Source organism: Photinus pyralis, unplaced genomic scaffold, assembly GCF_008802855.1.
Source record: "Photinus pyralis isolate 1611_PpyrPB1 unplaced genomic scaffold, Ppyr1.3 Ppyr1.4_LG10, whole genome shotgun sequence".
NCBI classification, from domain to species: domain Eukaryota; kingdom Metazoa; phylum Arthropoda; class Insecta; order Coleoptera; family Lampyridae; genus Photinus; species Photinus pyralis.
In genome coordinates this window covers 14,488,756-14,508,543 of record NW_022170250.1, presented here as the reverse complement: position 1 = coordinate 14,508,543, position 19,788 = coordinate 14,488,756, and the positions used below count along the sequence as shown (strand labels likewise).

The window sequence follows — 19,788 nt, the reverse complement described above, 5'->3', positions numbered from 1 at the left end:
CTTTGAGAATATCCACCCCGTAATTTCGCCGTTCAAAATATTTGCTTCCAAACAAAATTTTACGTTTCGCGTTCCTAACAACAGGGCTGGAGTTACCACTAGGCCCGGGCCTAGGGCGCATCGTCACAAGGGGCGCACGTCGCCAACCAAATTATGATAATTTCAACTTAATAAACAAAAGCTGCAATTAATTATACAGGGTCTTGCAACAGCGCAGTCCTAAAAGAATCGGTCCACTCAGTGAACCCCTAAGAAAGAAATTAAGCCAAGAGTGAGTCGCCATCATCCCCATCAAACCACCGCAGACGAAGATTTCCGCAGCATTTCCATAAGAAAACAAGACAGTTGAAAATTACCAGTGCGAAAAACATACTAGGATTCTGTATGCGGTCCGTGCGTAGAGTTGGAGTCTTGGCATCAACTTCTTAAAACTTTTGTTTGTGACAATTTAAATACGACATTTATACAAATAAGACACAGACCAATAACAAACTACATTTACAAAACCGTTAAGCACAATTGTATTTAATCACTTTAAATGTAAAATTGGGGTTGAAACATTTTTAGTGGAGTTTAGTTTGAAGACCACTGCTTCTGCAATGTGTGCTTTTCCTGTTTAATGAACAATAAATAAATACAAATAGTAGACTAATTTGTGCAAATCCAGTGTAGCCAAATCGCACAGCATAGCTTTTATAGTATTTGCACACACCAAGTTTTAATTCTCCCGTAATTTCACTGAGCACATTTTAAACCCTTGTAGTGCTTGTGTTTAATTCTTGAAATTTCTGTGTACTAACAGATGACCTCTCAAAGCAGATTTGTAATTGGTCGCGTATTCACACTGAGCACATTTCAAATTTTTGGCAGTCTTGTGTTTTAATAAATGCGAATTTAAATTGGACTGTTTATTAGTTGCGTAATTACACTGAGCGCACTTGAAATTCTTGAAAATCCTGTGTCCGAGCAGATGATTTGTCAAAGTGGATTTGTAATTGGACGCGTAATCGCACTGAGCACATTTAAAATTTTTGGAAGCCTGGTGTTTTAATAAGTGGGATTTTAAATTGGATTGTTTATTGGTTGCGTAATCGCAATGGGGGCACTTGAAATCCTCCCTGACCCTGTGCGTGCAAAGATGTGACCTAAAAAAGTATTTGTTATTGGTCGCATAATCGCACTCGGCACATTTGAAATCCTTAACATTCTTGTGAATCAACATGTGCGTTTTAAAATGATATTTGTTATTCGTTGCGTAATCACACCGGGCACATTTTAAATCCTTGGAGAGTTTGTGTGTTAGCAGATGTGCTTTAAAATAGTTCTTAGTATTGGTTGCGTAATCACACTGGGCACACATCAACCTCTTGGAAAGCCTGTGCGCTTGTAGATGATTTTTCAAAGTCGATTTGTAATTGGTCGCGTAGTCACACTGAGCACATTTAAGATTTTTGGAAGTCTTGTGTTTTAATAAGTGTGATTTTAAATTGCATTGATTATTAGTGGCGTAATCGCAATGGGTGCATTTGAAATCCTTACTAGACCTGTGTGTCAAAACGTGCGACTTAAAAGAGTATTTGTTATTAGTTGCGTGGCCACACTCTCCACACTTAAAATCCTTAGAAGTTTTGTGTTGTAACAAATGTGCCTTCAACCCTAATTTATCATTTGTAGTGTATTCACAGTGAGCACATTTTAAACTTTTGGAAGTCACTGTATGTGTTAACAGGTGTCTTTTAAAAAGGACTTTATAATTGGTTGCGTAATAGCACTGAACACATTTAAAGTCCTTGGAAGTTTTGTGAGATAGCAGATGCGTTTTTAAATTATACTTAATATTAGTTGCGTAATCACATTGAATACATTTAAAATCCTTTGATGCGTTGTGAGTTAGCAAATGTAATTTAAGGCTACATTTGTAATTGCTTACAAAATCACACTGTGCACATCTAAACACCTTGGAAGACGTCTTGTGTGTTAACAAATGCGACTTAAAACCCAATTTATAATCGCTGGCGAAATCACACTGAGCACATTTGAAAATCTGGGAAGTCGCATGGCGTAACATATGCGATTTCAAATAGTATTTATTATTTGTTGCGTAATCACACTGAGCACATTGCAAATCCTTAGAAATCGCATGTGAAAGCAGATGTGTTTTTAAGTTGTACTTGTTAGTAGTTGCGTAATCACACTGATCACATTTAAAATCTTTTGTAATCTTATGAATTAACAGATGTGATTTAATGTTCGATTTATAATTTGTTTGAAAATCACACTGAGCACAATTGAATTGAATATCGTGCTTTAACAAGTGTCTTCTAAAATGGCATTTATTATTTGTTTCAAAATCACACTGTACACATTTCAAAACTTTTCCAATTTTATGGATTCGAAGATGTGCTTTCAAAGTGTTTTTGTTATTGGTTGTGTAACCACAGTGGGCACAATTAAGATCTTTTGAACTTTGGGGTCGGATAACATATGGAAACTGTTCGGGATGCCCATCCAAATTTTCCTGTTTGACACCGGTTTCATCTTTCCAAGTGTGTGTAACATTAGAGTTATCTGCACTAATTGTAATTTTTTCAAGTTCTTCTTTTATTGTTCCGGAGACATTATCATTAAGTAAAAGTTTCTCATCAATTAATGTATTGATTCTTACTTCTGGTTTTATTTCATTATCCACTTCAAGTTCAACTTTCACAATTGTAGCCATTGTCACACCAGTTTAGAACAGCGGTCGTTTTGGCATTTATAAATTCAATGGTTTTGGGCGTATTTATCACTGAACTTTGGGAACTTTGTATATGTTAACGGCAAACTGCGAAATCCGGCATTTTGCAAAATGACGAATGCAACAGGCAAAATAAGAAACGGAGCTGCAGTTCGCACTTTGCCTGCCTCTCTTTAGGGATTTCGCGAAATGCCTAAACATGCAGGCAAAAGTGCGAAGGCTTCGTCATTTCCCACAGATTGCGCATACAGCGTTGCCAGTGGATGGTAAACGACGCGACGATTGCGATTTAATTTAAGTACTCGCTAAATATTGCGCTCACGTTTAGACTTTCTTCTATGGGTTTTCTGTTGAGTCACGCTTTGGATTTACTATGGAGAATATATCAAATGGGGGAAGGTACTAACGCGAGGGTTTTACGTTTGACACAGCCATTGATTATCAATGACACAGCTGTACACGCAATCTGTGGAAAATAACCGAGAATTCTCACTTTGCCTGAATGTTTAGGCATTTCGCGAAATCCCTAAAGAGAGGCAGGCCAAGTGCGAAGTCGAGTTCCATTTCTCACTTTGCTTGCTGCAATGGTCATTTCGCAAAATGCCTAGGGATTTTGCAAAATGCCGGATTTCGCAGTTTGGCGGTAACATATATATTATATTTCTGTGGTATTTACATCAAACCTTTCTAAAGCTGAATTTATAGTTCCGTATCCGCAACACAGTACCGTAACGTTTGGAATTAAACCCTACTTGTTGCGCGTGAACATTAATAGCGTTTTCGATTAGCAAAACTCGTGCTGCACGAGTGCAATTTTTACGTTCTATTGGTAATTTTAGGGCAATTTTCTGTGTTCCATTGGCAAATGTGATGCAACAATTACGCACTCAGTGCAAATTTCGACGCACGAGGTCCGAGAGCTCGTGGAGCTGCTAGTTAACAAATTTTCAAAACAAACGTGCGACAATTTGAATTTGTTTCCTGCGTTGGGAGAGTTTTTTGTCGTCATCTAGCAATAGCGAAGATTATGAAATAGCCATAACTTCTATTTTACAAAAAGTTGCACTTACTTATTAAACTGAACGCCAAAAATTGATCCTTTACAGGAATTTCAAATTTATATTCCTCATCGTTTATCATAAATAATACTGAAATCGTTTGTAATTGTTTAGAATAGAGATTTGTCGATTACCTAAATCTAAACTGAGGTTATGGACAAATGACAACAAATATTTACGAATATTTATGTTCCATTGAGAGCAATTTTGTACTGATCTTAACCCACACCCAGGCTCGAAATGAAAATGACAGATTACACGGCAAAGTGGCAACGTTGCAATCCCAGTATCAAAACACGGTTCCTGTTTAAAATTCAAACAAAAGAATGGCACGTGATTGGATCGTCTACGGTAGGGCCCCCTTACGTTACACGAAGCTAATACAATGACTCGGGACCCACTCGGGCAGGAACACTCAAATAAAACACTGTAACGTCTGCGAGTTTATTTATTATAAACTTATTCTGAAAAACCCGGAATTTGGATGTGGTACATTAAAAGCAAAGCAAGCAAACCCTAAAGGTGCCGCACTCTCGCAAAAGCAGACTACCAAGGAGAAAAGAGCGCGACTTGAGAAAAACCTTGGCCTTGAATAAAACCCAAACTATGCTAATCACAAGCAAATTAAAACATCAACCACCTAAGCAGAACATGTAACACTACCTTAATTAATGAATAAATTCAAGTAGCAGGGTACGTTTGAACAGTATGCGTAGAGTATTCGTCACAACATGTCATGTACTTTCCTGTAATCGCGGCTAGAAGGTAACTCACTCTTTAGTTAGTCATTGGGTGGTGAACCTGGTTATTTGTTAGGTTTGGGCCAGCGTCTTCGCTTGATTGCCCTCCTGTTTCACGGTTATTCTGTTAGGAATTGGGCTGGCATATTTGCCTATTAACCCGCAGCGCAGTTACGATTGTTAGGGGCAACACATTCACGCATTTATTGATATAAGTCACCTTACTAGTTATTCGTATCATTGTATATCGAATAGGGTGGTGTGAAGTTTGTAAAAACATGTCTGATCTATTATTCATGTTGTGACGTAACAATATGCAGTTATGACAATACACAGTGTGCTCGTGGGGCCCCAATTATGCTCAGTTTCCACATAATGACATTGGTATAAAACCCAGACTTCCGGAACTACTACCTGTGCTTCGTAACACTCCCCTGACATCGGTCTCGTAACGACACAAAACTGAAGGTGGTTAAGAGATGGGTCTCCGCCCATGTGTAGGATGGCCTTTGTTACAGCACTTCATCCCTAAAGTTGGAGGTTCGAGGGCCCTCGGATCCTTTTATGCTTTAGCTCTAGAACACCTTTCTATTCTAGCGCCCGAGCTCCCTCTCACGGTAGAAAGATATTAGTTACAGACAACAAGGCACACACATTCGCGAATGTTACGAGTCACCCTAAACTAAATACACCTAGCATTGCATGCCCTACTTCACGGAAGTCGAGGTTCGACATAGGTACACCCCCCGTGCACCGTGTAACTGAGTAAACGTGGTCTAAACCTGAGATATTGTAGACTTCCACAAGCACATGGGTATTAGTTAACACTCGCATGTGGTAAATTACATATTAGCACAATGGTATTTGGAAAATATCTGATTTAACAAATGGCACAATTCATATAAGTACATAAGAGTAAACTACATAAAATCAACGATAAAATACTTTACCCGACACCAAAGTGGTTGAACTCACAAACACCAAAAACAAAGCTAAACTCTATGAATACAACTCAAAATACAATGAAGCTGTGATGATCTTAGCCTCCTACTATCTTGGTGGCTAACGCCAACTTCAAGTCACACTGGAATATGGGACCACATTCGGTAGTAGCGGGAATGCCAAATTAACATGGCCGCCTATTTGAATATTCTCGCTTACATTTCCCGCGAGAATCTGTCACTCTGGGGCCACTCCGAGTGCACTAAGATCGTGATCGTCATGTAGGACACCTACGTCGTGTAATAAATGGGTTCTCAGCAGGCACTGAGGGCGTTTTATGGGTAAGGAACACCAAAAGCAATAGTTGAGTATGTTTATATTGCAGCTAATACCAAAACGGTGCCCCTGCAGAGGGTCTTAAGTGGTTCTATACTACTCCGGCATTTACCTTACGAATTAGGAAAACTGCAGGAAAACCTAATTTCGGAGTAGTCCTATAATGAACAACATCCAATGTACAGCACTTTTGAGCCCTCTCGAAACCGGGGTAACTACTACAAACACGCTATGAGTAACCAAAATGGGATCGAGCCATTCCCCAAGTATTACAACACATACATCGGACAAAACTAAGAGATGTCAAATATACCCCGCCGAGCGGGAGGAGTACCCAGGCGCAGTGGGGTCCCTGTAAACCTGGGCTAAAGTTGTTGGGTTCGGAACGAGTGAAAATGTTAGTTTTAGGTTCACCAAGGCCGTATAAACTCGAATAGCCCGATCCCCTCTAAACAAGCACACTTCCCTCTTGATTACTCACAGTCCCAAATAAGCAAATATAATGAAATGCAATGAAATAATCGAGAGTGACTAAAAAGCACAATACACAAATTAAATATGTACACATGCAAGTATGTACAGCACAGATACAGCCCTACCGACAATGAAACATGATTGCCAATACCAACAAAGGTTACACATTAAAGGTACAAGTGATTGAATTCAGTAAGTACATAAATAAAGGGTTACAATCTGCATTCAAGTTACACACATTTATAGATTAATTGAATAAAGCAAATACCTCACCTGATATAACAAAGCAAAAGCACACAGCAATGATTAAGGTATCACAAAATATTTCAAGACAAGCCGTACTTTACACTTCAGCCGGTTACAAGACAAAGACCATGAACACACATGTTAAATCCTATTTATTTGACCAACCCAAGCCACGCGGTAATTTGATCTGCTAATACCCCTAAACCACCCCAAAATCGCCCATTCCCTGCATTTCTAAGAAAAAAGTGGACTGCAGGTGTTGAAATTGTAAACACATGTCGTCTTCCAAGAAATTCCATCCGTCTCATCTTCGCTCTCTTTCCCTTTTCTGTAATCCCACCAGATTTCTGTTGGCAGCTTGTGTAACCTACATGATGTATAGGGTGCTTCGTATCGACAATCATATTCACAGGACGTTGTTAAGGTTGGGGCATCTCAAAGCCCACCACCAACAAGCTTTAACAAACAACAAGTGATGATGTGACGCCAAGCACTCGAAATCCCCAAACCTTCGATCGGAGTATGTATGATCGAAGCCCCAAACATCCTCCGGAAGCTACCAAAAAAATATCGACAGGTGGTGATGGCCGTGTCTCATGTCCCCAGGATCTCCAACTACTTGACCGGTTGCATCCGATGTTGAAATATACAGGGTATTTAAAGGGATATAGACATCTCAATTTTAACATGGATTTCTTCAGTTTCTCGTGCAACACTCGTGCAGTACAAGTTTTGCCAATCGAAAACGCTATTAGAATCGGCCCCCAGGACCATGTCCGGAGGTGGCTCACGCCACGCTGTCATATATCACAGAATCAAATGGTTTGAAGGATCTCAATAGTCAGTTTCCTATCGCTATCTCTGTTCGTAATGCTCTCGGGCGCTTATCTCTCACACGCTGGCACTCACTGGGATTTACTATATCTAAATTTTTTAACTTCTAAGACGTCTGCCAATATTAAAGCTACACTTAATATCGTCCGCCAGGGTATATTTTAAGTACTGACAAAAGGAGGAACTTTTTTATGTATAATTTTTATACGGTCCTCATGGTTTAGTTCAGGAGTGTTTTTCCCTACGTTAAAGGGTTTCTGTGGCTACCAACGCTGCACTTCAAATCGTCTGCCATAGCATATTTGAAAACTATGGGAAAAATTGTATTTCTTGATGTACCTAAATCTTTTCGGTGACCCTTATAGTATAGTAATTTAATTGATCACCTAAAGAAGTCACTTATTCAGCGCCGCCCCAAGTTAATGCTGCCACTTACGGCTGGCAGACGAGTGATTTTCTTACTAGTTTTCAACGTATACTTTCAGCCTGCATTGTCGAATTTTTTGTCGGTTATGGTTTAGTTACTATGTACGCTGCCTCCCGGTCTATACGGTAATAGAGTTTTCCACTGTGTATTTCGGAACATGCATGTCGAGTATCGCGTATATCTTCTGGTACAGCTCGAGCATGGTTGCGTTACCATTGTGATGACAGTTCAGCGATGTCCAATCAACATTGGAAAATGCATCATACAGGTGGAAGTAGTTGTCCATACTGAAGTTATAATTTTTATTCTAATCAGTGGGGGCAACATTACACATCTTCATTTTTGGTACAGAAATGTCGATGTCCAACGCTGGGTGGTGAGAGTCCTCAATCAATATTGGAAAATCAGTACGCCAGACATTACACTTAACTTTGTGTGACAGAACCAAGCCCAGCAACCTATTGTTATAGTTTAAGATGGGATTATGTTGAGTTAGGTCATAAAGTGCAGTAAAACTATTAATTAAATTAACTTTAGGATCATTATCAGGATGCTCCGCATAACGGGTTATATTTTGACCAAATATAGGTACTCAGTTGATCAAAACAGTCGAAAAAGTGCTCTAAAGTCTCTACATTCACATCAGGCGGTACATAGATACCAAAAATAAGCAGAGAGATCGATTGTCGAGTTACCTTGCATCCAACGATATCAATTAACGGCAAGGTGGAAAAGCATGTAAGGTCAATGACCACAGAACTGATACAATCATTAGTTGCTAACAAAACGCCACCACCACGAGACCTTTAATCAAATTTACGGTCGTCACGAAACACAATATAAGTACTTGGGAAAAGTTCACTGCTCGATATATCGGCCGACAACCATGTTTCAGTGAAACAAATTAAATGGTGATCGGAACTAACAGTTTCTAGGTAGGTGTTTAATCTCGGTATGAGATTAAGATAGGTTTGGGGTGGATTGTAAGGCGGCACCCGTCACTGTGCCAAATTGTAGACTTGGAACCTTACACCCCAAATGAGTAAGAACAGCCTAAGCTATAATACTGGTTTATTCATAATATTTACACGTTTATATACAAAATTATTGTCCTAGTTCTACCATTTGTTTACCTAGCTCAGCGATACTATTATTCTATTATTTGCATTTTCATGCCTTACTCAACACTGACCTGCTTTATATCTATGCATAATAATGATGTCTTAATACCTACTTATTACATGAATTACTTAATTAATATTGTTTAATTATAGATTAATCCCAGATTAATCTGTGATTGAACATTCTGCCGGCCGCAATGGTGCATGTACAGTTGACAACTGAACATCTTGCCCCGGCCGCAACGGCTGACTGGTACCTGGGTTGGCGTACAGTGGCTCCATCATCTGTGACTCCTGTGCTCGTTCTGGATTTGAATGGATTGTTATTAGCTGCTGTACACTTCTTCTGCTGATCTTTCCTCCTTGTTTGCGGATCGTTACTACTCGTACCTTCCCATCTTTTGCGGGATGTACTTCTGTTACCCTTGCTAGCGGCCATTTTGCTGGGTGTATATTATCTTCTTTTATTAGTACCACATCGTCGACTGCCACGTTTTCTTTACTTTGCTTCCATTTGTACCTTTGCTGTAGATTGCTTAGGTATTCTGATGACCATGTCTTCCAGAAGTCTCTGTTCATTTTTTGAATCAACCGCCATCTAGCACTCAGGTTCTCTTCGATGGTGACGTTTATATTTTCGACTGGACCAATTAATGCTTTTCCAATTAAAAAGTGACCGGGTGTTAATATTATGCCTCCTGGTTCACTGATGAGTGGTATTAGCGGTCTCGAGTTCAAGCACGCCTCGATCTGATATATAAGGGTTGTAAGCTCTTCCTATGTGAGATTCGCTTCGCCAATAACTCTTCGTAGGTGATGCTTGACTGATTTTACTCCAGCTTCCCACAGCCCTCCATGATGTGGTGTGGCTGCTGGTATAAAATGCCATTTAATTCCGAGTGTGCCTTCCTGTTTCTTCCCAACTTCCTCTATCACGGTCTGTATCTCAGCTTGAAGTAAATTGCTGGCGCCTACGAAGTTCGTCCCGTTGTCACAGTATATGTGCGCACAATGACCTCTTCTTGCCATGAACCTTCTTAAAGCAGCCAGAAATGTTTCTGTCGACAAGTCACCAACTGCTTCCAGATGTATTGCTTTGGTTGACAGACAGACGAATATACCTAGGTATCCTTTGTACGCCTTGTGACCTCTTCCTTTCCAGGCTCGTATGCTGATTGGACCGGCATAATCTATCCCGGTGTGTGTGAATGGTGGATTTGGTGTTACCCTGGCCGTAGGTAACTGTCCCATTAACTGATGCATTGTTTGCTTCCTGTACCGAATGCATGTTGTACAGCTGTGGATGATCGCTTTTACTGCTTTCTTGCCATTTATGATCCAATATTTCCTTCGTAAGTATGCGCTTGTGAGCTGGACTCCTCCGTGCAAGGTCCGGATATGTGCGTCCACTATCACCAGGTGTGTTAACTGCTGTTTTGGTGGTAGTATTATGGGATGTTTTTCGTTAAATGCCAACCTCGAATTGTGCAGTCTTCCTCCTACTCGCAGCATTCCTTCTCCATCCACGAATGGGTTTAGTGATGTTAACTTGTTGCTGTTTTCCAACTGTTGCTGCCTTTGAAGTGTTTTTATTTCTTTCCCAAACTCCAACCTTTGCGTCAGTGCAATTAGCTGATTCATCGACCTTTCCAGCTCCTCTACTTTTACGCACGTCTGTTGGCTTGGATGTTTTCTGCAGGCCCTGCTGAATCTATTGCAGTAGGCTATTACCCTTAGTAATCTTGATAACGATGAGAACCGACTTATGATACTATCGTCTTTCAACGACGTTGTGGCTACTAAACATCGTTTCATCTCTTGATCCGTTGTGACTTTCGGTGTTTGATACTCCTGCCATTCGCTTGTTTTCAACCATTCGGGTCCGTTCCACCAGATTGGGTTGGCTTGAATTTTTGATGCTGGGTATCCCCGTGATAAGATGTCGGCTGGGTTTTCCTCTGTGCGAACGTGCTTCCAGTGGTGGTGAGGTACGAGCTTGTTTATCTCTGTAACTCGATTAGCCACAAATGATTTCCATCGATTAGGGTCTCCTTTTATCCATGCTAACGCTATAGTTGAATCACTCCATGCATATATTGTGATGTTTGGAATCTCCAGAGCTGTAGCTGCTTTCTCCAGTAGTCTTGCTAATAAAACTGCCGCGCACAACTCCAATTTAAGTATGGTTATTTTCGTCTTGATTGGTGCTACCTTCGTCTTTGATGTGAGTAATGTTACTTCTCCATCCTTCGATCTGGTGTATACTGCAGCTCCATACGCTTTTTCGGCAGCATCGCAGAATCCGTGTAGCTGTAGCTCTTCGTCTGTGTGCTGAATCCATCTTGGGATCTTTAATTCTTGTAATAGAACTACCTCCTTACGAAAGTTTGTCCATTTTTCCGCTATATCTTCCGGTACTTCCTGGTCCCATGTGACTGACTTCATCCATAGCTCTTGAATTAATAATTTTGCTGTTATTGTCACTGGGCTGACTAATCCTAGCGGATCGAATATCTTTGCGATATCTGACATTATGCTGCGCTTTGTCAGTGACTTGTCGCGGACTTCCACTCTGAACCTGAATACGTCTTGTTGTGGGAACCATCTCATCCCTAATGAGGTTCTTGCTTCGTCCTCTCTGATTTCTAGTGGTTCAGGTACTTGCTGATCTTCTTTCCATAAATCTGGATCATTTCCGGCCCATTTTCTCAGTGTAAATCCTCCTGCATTCAGTAAGCTCATTAACTCTCCCCGCAGTAGTTTTGCTTCTTCTATCGTGTTGGCTCCTGTTAACACATCATCCACGTAATAGTCACTGAGAGTTACTGCGCCGCCTTTGGGTAGTTATGTGCTTCGTCTCTGGCCAATTGTTGCAGCGTTCTTACCGCCAAATATGGTGCTGATGCTGTCCCATATGTGACCGTTGTAAGCTGGTATTCCCTGATTTGTTCTTGCGGTGCGAACCTCCAAAGAACCGTGTGATATCGATGATCTCTTTTGTCCAGCTTGATCTGCCGATACATTTTTTCTACGTCCGCTGTGATGGCATAGCGATGTTTTCTCCATCTGACTAGTAGACTCCAAAGATCTTGTTGTAGCCTTGGACCTACGTGCATAACTTCATTTAGGCTCTTCCCCTTTGCCGGTCTTGAGGATGCGTCGAAAACAACCCTCAACTTGGTCGTCGCACTGGACTCTTTGATTACTGCTTGATGAGGAATGTAAATTCGTTTCTCCTGTGGATTGGTGGCTAATTTCATGTGCCCCAGTTCCAAGTATTCTTGCATGAAGGCTTTGTACTCCTTCTCCAACTTGGTGTTGACAAGGAACTTCTTTTCTAATTGTACTAATCTTGCAACCGCCACTGGCCTGGCACTTTCCAATACCGACGGGTCCTCTTTGAACGGTATTCTTACTGTGTACGTTCCATCAGTGTTTCTTACGGTGGTTTCCTGGTAGTGCTGTTCACACTCTGTATCTTGTTTGGACGGCCCTGCTGGGCCTGGTATTTCTTCTAGCTCCCAGAACCTTTCTAACTGTGTGTTCTTTGTTGCTCGCGACACCATGCTGATTAATGTCACATTATGTCCCTTTGGGGTGTGTATCTGCCCTGACAGGATCCATCCCAATTCTGAGTTCTGGGCCAAGCAGCTGTCTTCTTTCCTTATGCCATCCATTATGATGTTGGCGTAATCTTCTGCCCCCAGAAGAATGTCTATGGGACCTGGTTTGTTGAGAGTGGGGTCAGCCAGCAGTTGGTTTCTCCATCGATCGGTGTTGAACTCGAAAGACTTGCTCGGAAGCTCCCCTGTGATCCTCTTCAAAATTACTACGTCCGTTGCTAATGTGAACGTGCTTGAATGACGTGGTCGTAGCTGGATAGTGATCTTGGATGTTGCCTTCGTTGGTTCTGACCTCCCTAAGCCGCTAATTTCTGCCCGTACTGCCTGCCTGGGTAGCCTTAGCACTTGTGCTGCCTGCTCGGTTATAAAGGATGCCTGAGACCCTGGATCCACCAATGCTCGTAGTACGTGGAGTTCGCCCATAGCGTCTTCCACTCTTACTAGTGCGGTTGCCAACAAGACTTCATTCTTCCCTGCGATTCCGGTCTTCACCTCTTTAGCTGTTGACGCATGTACTGCTGGCTTCTGGACTGCGGACTTCTCGTAATCTTGATGTAGTATTGTATGATGTGGATATTGGCATGTTGCACAGCGTCGAAACGATCTGCATTTGCTGTTGCAATTGTGATTCATGCAGTTCACACACAACTGCCTCTCCTTCACGAATCCCAGTCTATTTGCTGGTGACAACTCTTTGAACTTATTGCAGTCACCTAGTTTGTGCTGTTGTTTGCAGTACGCACACCCTTGCTGACGATTGTTCTGCCATCTTTGGTGTCCTTGGATTGACTCATGTTGAACTTTCCGGGCCTGGGACAGTACTTCTAATGATTGGAATCTCATCTTAAGGAATTCCATCAGCTCCTGTAGGGATGGTGTTTTGTTTGGCGTTTTTAGGGACTGCTCGAATAGTTTATTTGACTCTGCATCCCATGTTCGTGCTATGATTCGCGCTACTATTGGACCCCAAGCTATGGTTTCTATCCCTTGATTGCTGATCGCTTTCAGACACTCGTGGGTGGTGTCATGTAATCTCCTAATGGCGTCTGCCGACTCTTGCTCAATTTTGGGAAAATCTAAAATTTTATCGATTAATTTCCCTACTATTAGCCTTTCGTTGTTGTATCGATTTTTGAGAATGCTCCACGCTGTATCGTAGTTGCATTCTGCTATTTGGAGGTGCTGGATTAACCTTGATGCTTCCCCCGTGACGTGACTCTTCAGATACTGCATCTTCTCCGTAGCTGATACCGTTTTGCTGGCGTGTATTACTTTTTCGAATATATCCTGAAACGTTACCCAATGCTCGTATCCACCGCTAAAAACGGGTAGCTTCATCTCATGTAACTTGATGCTGCATTTCTTTACTTCGTGACTGACGGTTTTTAATTTAATGCCGATTGCCAGATTTGTTTTTTCGTACCACTCTCGCATCTTTTCGAACTCGTGTTCTACGTCGGTGATATCCTGAAACTGGGTTTCGTGTACCTGTATATCTTCTTGTAGACTTCTCCGGCTCGAAGGACCATGTTTAATCTCGGTATGAGATTAAGATAGGTTTGGGGTGGATTGTAAGGCGGCACCCGTCACTGTGCCAAATTGTAGACTTGGAACCTTACACCCCAAATGAGTAAGAACAGCCTAAGCTATAATACTAGTTTATTCATAATATTTACACGTTTATATACAAAATTATTGTCCTAGTTCTACCATTTGTTTACCTAGCTCAGCGATACTATTATTCTATTATTTGCATTTTCATGCCTTACTCAACACTGACCTGCTTTATATCTATGCATAATAATGATGTCTTATACCTACTTATTACATGAATTACTTAATATTGTTTAATTCTAGATTAATCCCAGATTAATCTGTGATTGAACAGTAGGTAACACTGAACTTTGGATGTTACGAGTGCGAGAGCACAGAGGCCGACGGTAACTGCCGAAGTGGATCGGGAGTTTGTAATGTTACATGTGAAAAGTCATTGACTTCGTTTGTTTCTAACGTAGGAGTGAATATTCAGAAAATGGTAAATGAAAAATTAATATGTAATATGCAGTGCCTATTTTATTTCTTGCAGTGAACGGATTGACAACATATGTAAGAAAATGCGGCATTAGGACCTTTAATGTCACCTTGTAAAAGTAATAATTGTAACACAAATTCTCTTTAAAAGAAGGTCAGGTTATTGTCAATTTGGTAGGATTTATACATATTTGAAGCAAAAGCTTAAATAAAACAGCTCTCCACACCACTCAGTATGTCCTTCCTTTCCCCTGGGGTACTTCTTTTGATTTCTTCACATATTTCCTGATATTCAGGTTCATCAGATTTTTTGACAGAAAGAAATTGAATATTGTCACCCCAGGTCACCATTCTATTCTATTCTATTCTCAGGGGAGCCCGACCGGGCAGCACTTAGGCACATCAGAGGCCCATTGTGCCTACCCCCTTTCTTCGCAACTGAGTTCAGAGCCCGTTCCTCTCAATGAAGGATAGGACCCTGTTTAGCCTAAGTTGCTTCACCCTCCTCGGTTCCAGGTATCTGTCTCCAAGGAGTTGATATCTGTCCCTGATCAAAGCGTCACAGTGACAGACCACATGCTCGGTAGTTTCATCTGCCTCGCCACAGAACCTGCACGTGGACTCCTCCGCGAGCCCAATGTTATGCAGGTGATAGTTGACCATCCAGTGTCCCGTAAGGACACCGGTGATCTTCCTAATCTGGCTTCTATTCAGTTTTAGAAGCTTAGAAGACTCCGATTTGCCAAGGGGCCCTGTTAGAAAGGCATTGGACTGCCGGAGTCCGGTTACTTGTTGCCACTGAGCCTGGAATTGACTGGTCAACCAATCTTTAATCCTGGCCCTAACAACGGAGGGAGCAATCCCTAGGGTAGGCTCGGGCCCGACGAAGACTCCACCACTGCCTTCGCGAGCCAACTCGTCCGCCCTTTCGTTGCCCCCTATTCCGCAGTGCGCTGGCACCCAAATCAAGCTTACCCTATTAGACTCACCTAATCTATCTAGGGTTCGCCTGCAATCAAGCGCCGTAGCTGATCGGAACCTGTCTACCGACAGGGCCCTCAACGCCGCCTGACTATCACTGCATATGTATATATGCTTGTTACGGTAACCTCTACGGAGGTTTTCCTGTGCACAGGTCATGATGGCTAACATCTCTGCCTGAAACACGGTGCTATGCTGACCAAGGGAGACGCTGACGCTGGCTCTCGGTCGATCACCATATATACCCATGCCCGTTCCCCTTTCTGTTTGGGACCCGTCTGTAAACCACACGAGCCCCTCAGGTTTGAGGAACGGGCAATCCGAGTTCAGCCACTGCTCCCTATCCGGGAGAATGACTTTATAACGCTTTGGTCTTAGCAAGATAGCCCGGATCACGTCCCTCCTTGCGAGGAGGGGATCGGTCCTGAGGGTTTCCTCCCAGATCCGCCCGTGCCGAAGGCTGCCTCGATCCTTCCATTCATCCCAATCGTTTAGCCGTATGGAAGCTTTCCGAGCCTCTGCCTCCACAGCTAAGTGTAAAGGCTCTAGGCCCAGAAGTGCCTCCATGGCCAAGGTTGGCGTGGTTTTTAGGGCTCCAGTGACTCCCAGACAGGCGAGTCGCTGGACCTTTCCTAGCTGCTTCCTGTAGGTTACCCTGCGCATGGCAGGCCACCATACAAGTGCACCATACAGTATTATTGGCCTTCTCACTGCAGTGTAAAGCCAGTATACCAGTCGAGGGTTCAAGCCCCATGTACAACCAAAAGCCCTTCTACATGCCCATAGACATGCAGTGGCCTTTTTGCTTACGCGCTCAATGTGCCCTTTCCAGGTCAGGCGGGAGTCAATGATGACTCCCAGGTATTTCACTGACCTGGTCAGACCCAGTTGACGTCCTCGAAGAGCGAATCCAGCAAGATCCGCTCTCCTTCTATTCGTGAATGAAACAACCTCGGTCTTTTCCGGGTTAACGGAAAGGCCATGGCTACTGCACCACCTATCCACCTGTTCGAAAGCCCCCTGCATGAGCTCTTTCACGGTGTTTGGAAACTTCCCAGTTATGACGATCGCGAGATCGTCCGCGTATCCCTGTGTATACGCTCCCCCCTCGTTCAAGGTGCGGAGGAGCCCGTCTAGTACCAGGCACCACAGAAGTGGAGACAACACCCCACCCTGCGGACATCCTCTAGTAACCGATGAGCTCATCTCCGTCATCCCAATTGAGGATACAATGACTCTGCTTTCGAGCATGGCTCGGATCCATCTTACGATCGACCCATCAATACCAAAGCTCTCAGCAGCCTCACTAATCGAATCGAACGTGGTGTTGTTAAACGCACCCTCGATATCTAAAAACGCTCCCAGAGCTATCCCCCCGGAAGACATTCCCTTTTCCAGCCTGCACACCAGGCTGTGTAGAGCCGTCTCCGTGGACATACCAGCCCTGTAAGCATGTTGGAACGGATGTAGTGGTCTACTAACCAGTACGCCATTCCTAATGTATGCATCCACCAGCTTCTCCACCGTTTTTAGAAGAAACGATGATAGGCTGATGGGCCTATAGTCCTTCGCCACGTCATATTTAGCACGACCCGGCTTAGGTAGGTACACAACTCTTACCTTCCTCCAGCTTTTGGGGATATACCCTAAAGCCAGAGAGGCTCTGAAGAGATGCAACAAGTGTAAGAGCAGCGGCTCCAGGCCCTTCTGTAGACGAACCGGGAATATCCCATCCGGTCCTGCACTCTTAAATGGGCTGAACGTGCTGACCGCCCATCTCAGAGATCCCTCGGTAGAGATCCCTCGGTAACCACCCGGGAAGCTACCTTCCAGTTGATCGGCCTTACACCGACCCGAGTAGCTCCCTTTGGTGGGTCCGAAGTTAAGTAGTCCCCAGAGCCTGGAAAGTGTGTTTCCAGGAGACATGTGAGAGCCTCACCCGCGGTAGACGTATATCTACCGCATGGAAGCCTCAGTGTCCCCACCTTTTGCCCCGGGTCCTTCAAAAGGATTTTACGAAGTTTTTGAACTTCAGGAAGACCTTCCATGTTACCACAGAAAGTCCTCCAAGATCCTCGTTTCGACCTCCGAATATGGTCCTTATACCTGCGCTGGGAGATCTTAAGATCTTCCCAGTCCGCAGGTAACTTAGTTCGCATGGCCCTATTAAAGAGCTTGCGAACCTCCTTACGAGCCTTTTCAAGGTCTGAGTTCCACCAAGGTGTTCTCTTCTTTCCTCGAAAGGTACGCAGTTTACAGCTGTCCTCATAGGACGCTGTTATGGCGTCACTTACTAATGCGACCGCCTCTTCCACCTGCCCTGCTTTCCGACAGAGCAGAGGTGGTCTATCCAACCGGTCCGACAGTTTTGCCACATAGCAGTCCCAGTCAGTGGATCGGGGATTCCGAAACCTACAGGGCCCGCAGTGCAATGCCAGGTTCAGTTGGAAAAGAATGTGCCTGTGGTCCGAAAGCGACGGCTCATCAGACACTCTCCAATTCGTGATCATGTGAGCTATTGAAAAGGAGCCCAGCGTCAGATCAATGACCTCCTGCCTCCGGGCTGTGACGAAGGTAGGGGCTGCTCCCTGATTTAAAACATTCAAATCAGTTGTTTGCAAGTACTCCAGAAGGTGGTCGCTCCTCGAGTTCGTGTCCGTGCTGCCCGCTGCCCTACACAACATGGTGTGCGTTTGCATCACAGCCAACCACAAGAGGGAGCCCACTACTTCGACAGTACTCTATCAACTCAGCCAGCTCCTTGGTTGGTGGAGCCCCTTCTGAGTCGTACGGGAGATAAGCGGAGCAGACCACCAAGTGCCTGCCCCGTCCTCTGTCATCTTTCAGCTGAAGTCGTAGAGCTACGAGATCCCTGAAACAAAAATCAGCCATTAGATAAGACTCGATTCGTCTATCGACATAAATGCAAGTCCTCGGGTTCAGTTGGCTGTCCCTCTTATAATAAAGAGAGTCCTCCACCTGGCCCAGACCTCTTACTCGTCCCTTGTAAACCCAAGGTTCTTGTATGAGGCATACGCCTGTCTGCTTTACAGCAAGTTGACGACCTAATTAGACAGGTCGCCCCCTTACTGTGCTGCAAATTGCTCTGTAAGAAGGTTACTTTGTCCATCACTGATGTACTAGGTTCCCTCCTCCTTTAGCGATGCCGACGGTTCCGACCCCTGGTCGGAGCCAAGAACCGCCACACGAGCCAAAAGCTCGCTGACATCTTTCTCGATCTCTTCGGGCGCCGGGAGCAATCCCGCCGCCTCTTCGAGATCAACACTGCGAGGTTGGGCCCCCTCCGTCGCAACGGAACTAGGTCCCGCTGCTTCGGTGGAGCTCTCTCCCTTACCTTGCGCAGCCGGAGCACCCGCCTTCGTCACAAAAGTGACGCGCGAGACCCCCGCGTGCGCCTGGAAGTTCTGTCGCTGGAGTGCCTGATAGGACGTCTCATCGACACCAAATGCGAGGAGAATCCTACCAGGCTCCTCCCTGCGAAAGAACGTCCTCCATAGACCATAGGATTTTGCCTCTGGAGGCGCTTCAAAATGGTGTCCGTGTCATCCGGGAGCCCGTACAACACAGCCATCACCTTGGTTACCCTCGGGACGTGCCTCTGAACTTTCAGCGACGCGCCATCCCAGGGCCTGATAAGAGGGACGGTCCTCTCCAACCAGTCCAAGGTCCACTGGTCCTCGCATTCGGCCACGATGGCACCCTGCGGATTCCAGCGGAACCCTGCCAGCCGAGGAAAGGGCCCTCCCTCCATCTGGTCTACGACTGCATTCAATGCAGCCATAATGCACCTCGACTGAGCCTCAGAGATGTCCACGTCCGGGTATGAAACCGGAACGACGGCCACCTTAAGCCCTGCCGCAGCGACTTGCCCATAAGTTCGTGGTGCACCCTTGGGTGCATCAGAACCTCTAGGCTTCTTCTCAGGCTGCCTTGAGCCAGACCCTGGAGTGCTTCCCTCTGATCTGAGACGCTTTGTCCCTGACGTGGGGTTGCCCCCCTGAGCCAACGACCCAGACGCAGCCTTAGGCTTTGGCGCAGGGCCCGCTTGACCCGAGGTTTTACCCTCGAGCCGGCGCTTCCTGGCCATCGCCTTCTGTGCGCCAGTCCTATTCTTCTTGCGAATAGGAGCTGACCCACCACCAGGTCCTTGGGTAAGGCCCTGCGTTGGAGCCGTCCCCTCTTTCGAGGAGACTGCCCCGTTACCGGGCCCCTTTTGA

General features: G+C 44.3%; 2 protein-coding genes across 2 annotated transcripts; both read right to left on the bottom strand.

The window, feature by feature from the left end:
• Positions 1-9,080: 9,080 nt before the first annotated feature.
• On the bottom strand, positions 9,081-11,657 carry LOC116162378. The gene is made up of 2 exons (XM_031475993.1): positions 9,750-11,657; positions 9,081-9,692 (listed from the first exon to the last, which is right to left on the bottom strand). The coding sequence occupies exons 1-2, from the start codon at positions 11,655-11,657 to the stop codon at positions 9,081-9,083; spliced, it is 2,520 nt and encodes an 839-aa protein (XP_031331853.1).
• An 80-nt stretch (positions 11,658-11,737) lies between these two features.
• LOC116162377 lies at positions 11,738-13,972 on the bottom strand. The gene has a single exon (XM_031475992.1). The coding sequence runs from the start codon at positions 13,970-13,972 to the stop codon at positions 11,738-11,740; it is 2,235 nt and encodes a 744-aa protein (XP_031331852.1).
• Between the last annotated feature and the right edge of the window lie 5,816 nt (positions 13,973-19,788).